Raw genomic sequence first — 13,010 nt, 5'->3', positions numbered from 1 at the left:
CAGTGTGTTGTTTTGCACCTGTCTGTCTTGCTGTGTGTTGTTTTGCACCTGTCTGTCTTACAGTGTGTTATTTTGCACCTGTCTGTCTTGCAGTGTGTTGTTTTGCACCTGTTTTACACTGTGTTGTTCCCACTGATGTAACAACATATTTTCTCCTCTGTGGATTAATAAAGTTGTCTAGCTATCTATCTTCTTTTCTGCCTTCCAACAGCAACAATTCAGTTTCACAGCAACACCAGAGACATTATGGCTAACAGAAAACAGGGCACTGCGATATCAAGATTACGCAGCTCCGTCAGCATGATGGGTAATTAAAAGAGAATGTGGGCTCACAATGGTATAGACTGCACCAACCTCCACCTGTGTTTCACCTTGTTACCTAGCTGCAGTTTAAACAAACACCCATGTGAGGAGCAATTACGTGTTTATCAAGAAGTGAGAACAGTCCCAAAAAACACACATGGCACAAATGGCGCAAATCAAAGCACAATTTTTAAAGCAAAGTTTTTAAAGAAAATAAACTTCTGGTCAGCTTGATGAGATGCCGTAGTAGCCATTTTTAAATGCAGCCGCTCTAGACTAATCGCCACCTTTAGCTGCTCATTTTAATACCACTTTTTGCATTTTGCTGTTATGTGATGGGAATTTGTCATATGGAAACTAGCTTGACGATACATAAAAATACTCCTTTTCACACACAAATCAGCCAAAAAGAAAATAACTCCAGAGAATATCAAGGACTTACTGTGTCTTTTATGTGAGGACCAAAAAAAAGGGGGGGGAGGGGGCATGATTTAAAACACAATGGAAGGTTTTCAATGTTTTTCCAAATGTCCTATATTTACTCAAGAAATGTGTTCATAGCAACTTGCCAAACGTTGACCCTGTGAATGTGGTGACGAGACAGTACATCACGCAATGAAAACCTCAGAGCCTTTATGGAGTCTCTCTGCTGGTTATAGACAGGAGCACACAGATGTTAGAGACATTCAGGTTTCAGATGGAGTTCAGGTAACCGACAACGAGGGCAAACTTCTATTTTATTTTTCTTCCTTCTATGACTTTAAAGTCTAGTTTTTCATGAGCATACTTATGTGTTAGATTATAGAAAGAGGAAGGAAAAAAGAACAAAAAATAAGGGGAAAAATAATAAAGGGAACATTACCAGTCTGCTTACGCATCTAATTTAACTTTATCCCACTTTCATACACCTCCACAGCTGGGCTAATCTATTTCAAATTAAATTTAAGGTTTAGTTTATTCTTGTAACTTTTATAGTAAAGTGAAATAGAAACTCAGCACATGATTTATGTAGATGAATTTGTGTCTAAATGCAAAAACCAGACAAAAAAGCATCTACCCTATGACTGGCCAGTGAGTAGTAATTGGAGTTCTTACACTTTAGTCTGTTTGAAGTAAAAAGACTTGGCCAGCATTCCCCCTCATGACTTTATAGAGTCAAACGCAGAGGCTGTCCCACCCTAAACACATAAATTATCTTCATACTGGACAAAACTGAAATTTTCAAGGGGGTTGCTGACTATGCATTTTCTTACAACTTGAAGCTCCAAAAGCCATCTATATAATGGCCATTAATTAAGTCTATATAAAGCACAGGTCGTGCATGGTACCCTTGACCTTACTGCTTAAGTTTTACTTGAATTTATGTCGTTTGTTTTTGTTGTTTCAAGTTCATTCAGTTGGACTTCAGTGAAGTTTTAGTAAAATTTGAACACACACACAAGATTAGAGTGAAAACTAAAGACATGATTTCTGATGCAAATGCATTATTATCACTTGTTTTGAATGTATTAGCAACACACTCCGCAGTTCTGATTTTGCGTTGTTACCGCAGTCAAATTTTTAAAGATTGATCATTTAAAAAAATTTAATAAAAAAAAACACTGGGCAATATTGAAACAGTCAAAATGCAAAAAGCTTGGATAGTCTTCAGCTTTCTAAATGTGCAATAAAACTTGTAGCATGGTTTTTGCTTGTAACATATAAGCATGCCCACTTCAGGGCACTATCCCCCATAAAAACTACTACATTTACACATAAATAGGTGCCAAATTCAACTTTTTTCCCCACAGATGTGGTAAAAAAAAATTTTTTTCATCTTTAATGACAGGAATGGACTGAGAGCAGAAAAACAGGAAGACATCTCCTCACTTGTACTGCTGGTGATCCTTGGTGCTCCGGGTCTTGGCCATGAAGCGTTCGGCCAGCTTCTCCAGGTTCCTGGAGTACTCCAGCTCAATTTCTGCCTTCTTTCTGAAGAAGTCCTGAAGGTCCTGCAGCAGCTGGACTCGCATTTCTGTCTGCTGGTCCAAACATTTCTGCTGCTCCACCAGCTGGGCTCTGATCTCTGAAGACACACGACGACAAAGACACTTTAGGAAGAAGCTAAAGTCTGAGTGGTGTTTCTATGGAGAATGTTAAAAGCAGCAAAAACATCCTCCAAGAAGCACAACTGTTAAAAAGTTCTGTATATAAAAAAGCAACTGAAATAATTAACAGTATGGGTCATTTTGGCACAAGAGAATTATTGAACAGGCCAAAGCAGCTCATTATCCCAATACAAGTCTCCTTGATGCTTTTAAGGAAGCTGGCAGTGTTGACAAAACTGGTCTCGAGTGTTTCATTAAAACTGGAAGAAAACACCGAATGGGTAGAACCGGTTTCCCATCAAGAAGAGTTAAAGACCAAACCTGGGGGCTCATACAGATGTATGTGCTTATTTTATTTTAAAGGCCTCTCTTAAACAAGTCATGTCATAAGATACCATCTAAGTTATTTTCTTAAGAGCACCCTTCATTTCAGTTTCTTGTTTAAAAGAACTGAAGTCTTACAGATGCACACTCTTGTTTCTTCTGCACGTTCCATCTTCCTCAGGCTTGAGATAATTGATTCCCCCTAAGGAAAGTAGTCCGAGTTAGTTGTCTTTAGCAGAGGAAACAGATTAACGAGGTAATCTAGAAAAAAAGAGACGCCACTGAGATACATAATCTTTTATTTTGAAGATGGTGCTAAAGGTTTCTGCATATCTTTGCAAACAATTTATACAACTTACAAAATGTCATAATATCTATGACAGCCTGTAGTTTGTTAGTGTGTATTTATTGTTGCACAAACCTAATGCATGACTAACTTTATCATGTACTGAACGTATAAAAGAAACAATTTGACATGCATATTAAAGCACTGCTAAAGGGCTACTGATTAAAAGCTTTAAAACTTAACGAGTCTGAAGCATCAGTTGTGTGGCGTCACATCGCTGCTGAATAAACTGAACAGTTCTGGTCTGACTGAAGTTCACATGTTCTGACTTGAGTTACACTCGACTGAGAAACTAAGCTGCTGGGACAGTTCAACTGTGTGATCGGATTACTTACGGAAAACTGACAAGGTGGAGGAGCTACAACTAAAGCAAGGAGCTGAAAATGTATCTGAAATATAGAGTAATAAACAAACTAAGTTGCTTAACGGATTTAAAACAATATATAGATTGTTTGACAGACTGAAGAAAATATGGTTAGCAATTAGCTTTCCTTACATTTCAGATGGTATTAATTATAAATCTCTTTCAGTCTGACCCTTGATAGTATCACTACCTGCTCAAACAACCTGAGCCGTCTAAAGTCAAGACCTCGGGTTGAGTTCTTTCCATTTTTTTAAGACTGCAGGAAAACAAGTGGTGATCATTACACTGCTGCAACTCGACTGTTGTAAGAAAAATGCAAAACAATGCATTTAGGTTATTCAATTTTTTACAAATACGATGTGTGGAGTTGCACAAAAAATTACAATTCAATTGCACAATTAACAAAAAAAACTTTTAAATGTCAACCGTCAACAAATGCATCTCTGTTGAGAAGTCGTCACATTGAAGTGATCAAGTGATGCACATTAACAGATGATGAGTGCTGTTAATTTGTTTGCATCTTTCATGACTAATCCAGTGATTGAACCAGAGCAAAGAGAACTTTAGTAGTAGAACTCTTGCTTGGCATTATTCATATTAAAGTGAAGCGGACTAAAGCAAAACATAATTATTTAATGAGTCAATTAAAAGGCAATACAAGTGCTGCAAAACAAAGATTTCCTTAAAAGGCGTTTTAGAGATAGTCAATCAAGCTACTTAATGGCCAATCAGCTGCTCAGTGAAGCAGGAAGAAGCCTATAAAGGTCCATCGGTTGTTCAAATCATTCACTTCCATTTCCAAGCATTAAAACAATTGCACCAGTTCTAAAAAATAAAATAAAGGCAAAACAGAATGTGAATATTTATTGTAATACTTCAAATCAAATACAAGCCCTGTCAAGAATGTGAAAAGTGGGATCTCAACAGCCAATTAAAAGTCTTGACCAAAATTAGAAACTCAAAACTTTAATATAAAAAAAACTTCAGGCAACTGTCAACCTTTAAAGAGGAGTGACTTGAAGCCCAACCACAGTGCATCTGAGTCCAGGTTTTCCAATGAAAAGGTAAAACCTTACTGCTCCCATCTCCAGAGGAGGGGGGGGGGATTAAAACAACACCGCTGTGGCTTTGATCCAAGAAGGGAACTGGATCATTTGAGTCAATTACACTCATGACTGAACAGGAAAACTCATTAAATCATTCATTTTCCAAGTCAAGCACTGACAATAGGAGATGTAGCTCTAAGCTGACATGTCTGTAAATTCACATTGGAAGGCCACCAGCTGTCAGAGGACAGTACGGGTTGGGTGCTAGGGAACATTTACGTTTCATTACAAGAAATTTTAATCTGTGACTACATTTAAACAAACATACACCTATTTATTTTATTTTTTTTGCTCAGTTTTAGCCCTGCATCCACATATGGTTGATGTTTGCTCATTGAAAATGATTTCCTTCCTAATATATTTTTTCCACATGATGGCCGCCCACATGGTGAGAGCAACATCATTTGTCAACAACAATATGTCATAGTCTGAATTGTAACAAAGCAGCTCTTCTGATTTCTGTTTTATTGTTTGTGCTATCAAACTAATTGTATCATGAGGAAGTAAATTCAAACTCCAGTCACTTTATATTACCATTTATCTTGGAAGCATTTATGAGCCATGATACATTAATATAAAGTTGTTTTGTTATAAATGCTAAATGCTTTAAACAGGTCAACAAGGGCAACTCAGCTAAATGATCACAATTATATTCAAAATACAAAAACTAGCCTTGTCCCTCCATCTTCAGGGTTATACTTTATTATACAGTAGTCCCTCACTTATCGCAGGGGTTCCAACGTTCCACACCTCTCCGCGATAGGTGAAAATCCGCAAAGTAGGGATGTTATATTTATTTTAGTATTTAAATATATTTTAAGGCTTTATAAACCCTTCCCACATTCTTTCAATGTTCTAAACTCTCTAAAAGCTCTAAAAGAGCACGGTGAAAGAGAGAAAGGCTCAGTTCAGGTCGCGCTAGATTATTTGAAATAATTCATGCCACTCGTGCAGCTCACTCAGGTATAAAACAGACCCCTCCGCCCCCTCCTTTTTCTGAGGTTGTCTTTTGCGCGCCCGCCTGTTACGTGTCTCTACTCTGCTGTCTGCTGACTCAGAAAGAGAAAGGAGGGGGCAGGGGGGGTCTGTCTTATACCTGAGCGAGCCGCAAACTGCCACACTCTCTCTCTCTCTCTGCTCCCTGAGCAGTAGCGATGGGGACAGACCCCACCCCATCCCCTCCTTTCTCTTTCTGAGGCTGTATGTCACAGTAGCACAGACACACAGCTTCAGAAAGAGAAAGGAGGGGGGTCCGTCTTATACCTGAGCGAGCCACACAAAGCCACTCTCTCTCTCTCTGCTCCCTGAGCAGTAACGATGGGGAAAGAAAGACCCCACCCTGTCCCTACTTTCTCTTTCTGAGGCTGTCTGTCACAGCAGAGCAGACATGAGCCTCAGAAAGAGAAAGGACGGGGCGAAGCTGGGGGCTGTCTTTCACCATACCAATGGTGTGTTGTGTACAATCTTACATTGAAAACCCGCAAAAGAGTGAGTCCGCGAAAGTTGAACCGCAAAGTATTGAGGGACTACACAGTATATGACATTTTTTAAGTGGTAAATTTGTCCACACAAAAATTCAAAAACTCTACATCGAGATATTTGCAAATTAGACACTTTTAAAGAAAGTACAGCCTGAAAGTGTCATCTTGTGGCATTAGTAAAAGAAGTTTCTTCAAGCCATGGGGTTACCTGTTTAAATAATGGTTGGATCAAAGTTCACTTTTATAAAAAAAAATATATTGTTACAAAGTGCAATTTAAGTGTGGAAAATAATATTTTTTAACTTCAACATGATGCAAAGTTAACAAACTGCACATTTTCAGAGGAAAATTATAGATTTTTTTAGTAGTTAGTTTAAAACCAGATAAAGCAAAACATTCTGTTCAATGCAATGTAGGGTTTTAGAAATTTCATTTCTTTATCATCTGCAAGTTAACCAAGATTTTTTTTTATAAGAGGAAATCCCATGAAAATTATTATTTTATTTTTATGTGCTTTAATGTGGGCAGATGCATGCTAGCACCAACAAACCAAAGGACATAAATCCCTAATCTTGTTCTTCTGGGGGTTTTAGCTCATCACCACATGTTGACTGGGTCAGCCAGTAACTTGGACAACTAAAACCATAATGAATGTTTCTGTACAATCTCCTTAAAGCAGCTATACAAACTTTTTAGTTACAAATCAAATTGAAAAATCTGAAGCTGCCAACGGACCCCTGAATGCTTTTCAACCTGGAACCATAATAATTCAAGGGTTCTCCATAGCTAGAACCATCATCTTGTCCAAGCAAACGTTCTACTGTTACGTAGTGCATTCCAACTATTCTGTTGTGTACAGTAAACATGGAGACCTCAGTGCTGCACAGATAGTAGTAATGTGAGTTTGTGATGCAAGGGGCATCAACGTAATCTGTAACTGCCTTCATAAATGTTTGAAGGTAACATATACATTTAGTCATTCAATTTCCCTCAGCGACAAGCACACAAGCAGTCATTTAACACATGATTGCATAATTGGACATTAAAAGCAGTAACAATTCTAGCTGACTTAATGTCAGAATGTTTATTTCCTCAACAACTTGATAACCAAAAACTCCAAAGGGGGATGCACACTTCCCATAAACCCATTCATTGGAACAAATGTGTTCAAAGTTGCTAGAATGCATTCTAATTTACCAAATAGGTTTGTTCAATTGTCAAAGGAAGTGCTTTGTAAGCAAGAGGAGTACTGACCCACGGAGTAGATGCTGAGAGTGAAACTAGGCCTTGGTTTAAAAAAAAAAAAAAAGCATGGCGATGCCAGAAAGATAAAGAAAGAACATTTTGTTTTATTTCTCACCCCAAATAGAATTCTATTTGCTTTGAATCCATCGGTCTGAAATGTGGTGTCATTCTTGTGACATGCTTCCATTATTTCTTTGTGGGTAATGTACCGTTTCTTTCAACTGATTACGATTTCCACCAACAGCAATTTGAGGCATGGAGTACCTCATCAGTCCCAGAGCTGCATTTACACAAGCAGAGCAGCTCATCAGCTGCCCCTGAAACAGCGGCTGAGGCATGGGGAGGCAGGATACAGGAGGCTGCCTGGCCTCACCATCTGCTTCGCATCTAGATTTTGGAACTGTAAGTTTTGTGGGTAGGGGTTCACTTTGCCTCTCCTTAAGACAGGATACAAGATGGGATGAATGTCATCGTATGGGGCCAATGAGTTCCAAACAGGACACAAGCTTTTCATTACAGCTGAGCAGGACCACATGGAGGACAGAGCTCAGTGTCTGTAGCATGTAATCTTCTGACAGTTTGTGTGGATTGATAAGACAAGTCTCTACACTTCATTTTAACACAAGTATAATTTGCAAGTTTTCCTCTTTGGCAAATATATTTCATATGGCAAACATTATACTAAAGGATTTTTTATCCATGCAGTAAAATTAAAAGAAATACATAAAATATGTTTGCCATTTTTATAAATTTGACTGAACTCTGCCGGTTCTCTGGTTTCCTTCTATAGACCCAAAACATGCATGTTAGGCTGACTGGTAACTCTAAATTGTCCCTAGGTGTGAGTGAATGAATGAACGGTTGTTTGTCTATGTGTCCCTGTGATGGACTGGAGACCTGTCCAGGGTGTACCCACCTCTGGCACAGTGATAGCTGGATATGGGCATCAGTGACTGCCGCGACCCAAAAAGGAAGAAGCGGGTAAAGATGAATGGATGGATGACTCAATGTCATAAACAATGTTTAGGATGGACGATTGGATGATTGGATGGATGGACTATTGTTTGGATGGATGCACTACTGGTTAGATGGATGGACTATTGGTTGAATGGATGGACTATTATGAATGGATGATTGATGGATGGCTGGACTATTGGTTAGATGGATAGATGGACCATTGGCTGGATAGACTATTGGATGGATGGATGGACTATTGGATGGATGGATGGATGGATGGATGGATGGATGGATGGATGGATGGATGGACTATTGGATGGATGGATGGATGGATGGATAGATGGATGGAAATATATTTTAAATTTTCAATAAAAAGTCATTAAATAGTTTAGTTTGTCAATTTGTCTTATTTGCAGTTGTGCTCACAATTGGTAACTAAATATATATATACAGCATCCTCCTTTTGCACGAGCTGATCAAGTCAGTTGGTCTACATTTTGGTCTCTGCAACACCCTCATATTCTCACAGAAGGGCAAATATTCTGCATTTAGCTGCCTAATCATCAGAAAATAAAAATAAAAATAAGTCATGACACAGATAGTCATGTACAGTTAACTTAGAAAACAACTCTGCACCACAATAGTCTTGGGATGCAAAACCTATGCAATGACCGGTGGATGGATTAAAAGCCAATCTACACCACCACATAGCATGCATTGTTGGACGAACAACCCCATCCAATTTATGGGCAAATATGTGTAAATATGTTCGTCTAAGATTCTGTTTTTACTGGGATAACATTGCACAAGACTATTCAAGTTGTCTTCAAACCAACAAGTCAGACTCTCTTTATGATAAACACATAATAAAAGACACAAATCTTGTTTTTGGACACTTGTAACAGTTGGGAACATGCTGCAGCTTGATCAACAGCCCAGGCTGGTGTACAGTAAAAGAGACTTGCCAAAATGCTTAAACAGATTCCATCCAACTTCTGCTTCAAGCACAGCCAAATTACACACAGCATGCTGCCAGTTCTGCTAAAGCATTTTATCTCAAAATATTACAGAACTGGCAATGCGGTCTCCATTACAACATGTGACAGACATCTTAGCAGCTTCCAAAACCACAAGGAGGCGTCCAATAGAAGTACTATAGGCTCCTGTGATCCAATGAGTGGCTGTGAAGTTGGAATGAAGAATAAAAACATGTCTGCCCATGATACTCTGCCTCTTCAAAACAATGAGCAGAACCAACATTACTAACTTTTCAGGTTTTTTTTTACTACACTAAACACTCATTGAACCCAACTCCTACAATTTGTGCTATTTAGTTTTTGAAATTGGTACAGCTCCGCCTTAAATAAATGGCTTCTTTTCTCTTTAAAAACCTTGCAACAAAAGATTATTTTATTCAAAAGCACAACTCATGGTTTTCATTATCACTGTGGCTTATTAGAGTACAAGAAGTACAGATGATTAAAAAAAAAAACAAGATACACTCATGAAATGCATTAGTGGTTAGAATATGAGTTGTGCCATTTCAGATCTAGAATATTATGAGTATTTAACCCAAAGAGTTCACAGATCTAATTGTTCAGTATTTTTAAGAGTATAAAGCAAAGATATACTAGAAACATCAAAGATCATGCGCAATAATCCAGGTTAAAAATCCAAAAAAATTTAAGTCAGGTCCTCTGGACGGTTTCGTTATTTTGTTGAAACAGTTCGTCCTTCATCCAAAGGACTTCATCAGTCTGAGGAGCCACAAACAAACTCAGTCCCATAAATGGCTTACTCACATAGTGGGCCAACAAGCTTTATGGTGATAAGATGGTTTCTGGAGTCCACCCTCTCCCCCATCAACTCCTCTGAGGCAGCCATAGCCAAAGTGGTTCAGAACATCAAAGTTCAGGCTTAATAATCCAGGTAAAAAATTTAAAAAATCCTACAAAATTAAGTCAGATCCTCTGGATGGTTTCTTTGTTTTGTTGAAATGTTTCGTCCATCATCCAAAGGACTTCATCAGTCGGAGGAGCCACATACTACAAACATTTAAAATATAAATACGCACTAAAAACTTTTTTGTTAAGTAATTCATTTCTGAATAGAGGATTTTAAATGAGCAAAACAAACACTTCAGTCTCTGCAGGTTCCATTAAACGAGGCTAAATTCAAGTGTGCAATTCTCAATCAGTGAAATTAAATAACCTCGGTCATTAAGAGTCATCTTTTCTAAATGGCTCATGAGCCAAAAGCCACAGTCGCTAAGGCAACTCGCCCACAGATGAGAGGCCCGAGTGGGAGAGAGATCAATCCCTGCTGGCTTTACGGTGGCCAGCAAGGACCATCAATTTGATCCAAAAGAAATACAGGAATGTGGAGCTCCATGACGGGTGACTAAAGCACATCTTGGAGGCACAGATGTTTGTTCAGCTGCTCTTTAACATCGAGACATTTTCTTTGACCTGGACTCCAGTCAGGTGCTGTGGACTGTGCAACTAAACTGGGTGAGATTAGAGAGGCTGGATGCTTGCTTGCGTGCGTGTGTGCACGTGCTTGAGTATGCCTTTGGTTTTCGTTATAACTTTCTTTCTTTTTTTTTACCCAATTTACAAAAGAGGTTCAAGTACTGAAAAGTTCAACTTTGCTTTTGTTCTCTATCTTGTGGATTCACAGCAGTAACAATACCTCATGATGACGACACAGTGATAGAAACAAGTCCAAATCTCAACCAAATGTATATCTGCTTGGAACACATTTCCTTTTGCACATATAGCTGTCAGAAACTCAAGGACAAGTCAAATTTATAGTGTACTGTTGGAATTTTACTTCAAACGCAAAAATGTTTAGGCTTGCGTCCATTACCTGGTTTGGAGTGAATAAACTCTTCTTCATAGTGTCAGCAAATAGTTAAAATAAGTTGGGCATGGCGGTGTTTAGGGGCACTTTCAAACTGAAACAAAACTTGGAAGTCAAGTCAACTTTATTTATAAAGCACATTTAAAACAGCAGCTGTTACCAAAGAGCAGTGAAACAAAGCCATTTCTGTCAGCCATACAGGAAAGAGAAACAGAATAAAAATGTTCTCCTTTTAACTGGGTATGCTTTGTTTATTTATGTATTTATTTAATCTGTGCAAAAATTGGTCATGTCTGTAGTGTGGTGCCAAAAAAAACTGCAAGTAGCTCATGTAATCAAATAGTTACTATTATGTCCATACAGAACAAACCCCACCAGAAGCAATTTTTCATACAAAAACTGTAAAATGAGAATCAAAAACATTGATTAAAACCCAGCTTTTGTACAAATGTCTACATGGATCCCTTGGAAAAAAAAATACGAGTACTTACTACTAGGACTGCAAGATATGGACCAAAATTAATATCTCGATATTTTTTAGATAAATCGCGATATACGATATATATCTCAATATTCAAACAACTGCTGAGTTCATGGCTCAAACCAATGCAGACATGTTCCTGTTTTTAGTATTTTACATCGCTTTATAATGTAGCTGTTTTTGTTTTGTTAATATCATTTTCTTCCATTTATTTTTTCAATTCATACACTTTTTTTATGATTGTCTACTGTTGTCACCTTTATTTGTTAAAAACAGGTCTCTCTTGTAAATGAGTCCCGAGGCTCAACCTGGATTAAAAAAAAAAGGTTGAATTAATTAATATTTTTTTCTTTCCATAAAGTAATAACAAAAATATATATTCTGAGCCAAAGCTTTGTCCCAATTGTCACACAGGCACATTTATTAACAAACAGCTGTAACTCTACTAAATGTCTAAAAAAATAAACTATTCACAGTACATATATTAAATAATAATCCTCTACAGCTGCGCTGCCTTCACGTTAATAAACGTGTGTGAAGCAACACGTGAGGCATCTCTGAAGACACCGTCCTTAACCGTGTCTTCGATATGATAAGCTGCTGATTTATTGATGTTGCGGCATCTCTCACTGTTCCTCTCATAAGGCGCAGCACGGCTAATAAATGAGTTTTGACCCGTGGTTTGTCTCAGGAAAGGAGTCTGAAAACATAGTCGGAGCTGCGGCTTATAACTTAATAGAACTGTTTTAAATGGTGAAAAAGATTTCTAGTTCTGACCTTTTGTTGAGACTTGTTATCGGGATTGTCTACAAAAAACATTTTTCTAGGTATGCACGATATTATCGGCATAGTATTGGTATCGGCCGATATTAGCGTTAAAGTTCAATATCGGACATCGGCCATTCCATCAAAATAACTCGCCGATATAAAAGACGCTGTTTTTGCCTGCAGCGGCAGCACAACGTGATGACGTTGCAGCGGCAGCACAACGTGATGCAACGTGATGACATAACGTGCGCCTACCCGATGTCATGGCAGAGAGGAAAATTCAAAATGTCGGCGGAGTGGAAGTTTAATTTTTTGTTGGTGAGGATGGCAGATTCCGAAGTTTTATGGACTACAATGAGCCTCACTACATCGTCCCCAGTTGGAGATATTTTTACGACGTAACGTTACCCGAGTTACAAGCCGTCATTCCCGACATCATTGAGACACTAATACCCGATAGCACGAGTTGTTGGGTGAGTTTTACCACAGACATTTGGACGTCGTGTTAGCCCCGTTAGCATGATTAGTGTTACGGCACAATGGATAGGCAACAACTTTGATCTTATAAAGGCTGTCCTTCATGCACAGAAGTGCAGAGGATCCCACACTGCAGCTAAGAACCTGGAACAAGCCTCCACAAGTGAGACAGCATCACAGGTGACTAATGCTAATAAATAATATTTAAC

The 13,010-nt window shown here is 38.3% G+C and overlaps 1 protein-coding gene across 1 annotated transcript in view; it reads right to left on the bottom strand.

The window, feature by feature from the left end:
* The window catches only part of srgap1a (SLIT-ROBO Rho GTPase activating protein 1a), a 102,300-nt gene that overhangs the window by 64,532 nt on the left and 24,758 nt on the right, over positions 1-13,010 (bottom strand). Inside the window, exon 2 of the mRNA XM_037683439.1 lies at positions 2,173-2,368. Within this exon, the coding sequence (XP_037539367.1) occupies positions 2,173-2,368 (196 nt within the window). The remainder of the gene's footprint in view (positions 1-2,172; positions 2,369-13,010) is intronic.

This window comes from Nematolebias whitei, chromosome 10 (genome assembly GCF_014905685.2).
Source record: "Nematolebias whitei isolate Nwh7 chromosome 10, NemWhi1, whole genome shotgun sequence".
NCBI lineage: Eukaryota > Metazoa > Chordata > Actinopteri > Cyprinodontiformes > Rivulidae > Nematolebias > Nematolebias whitei.
Note: the sequence above shows the minus strand (reverse complement) of the source record. Positions and strands in the feature narration are given on the sequence as shown.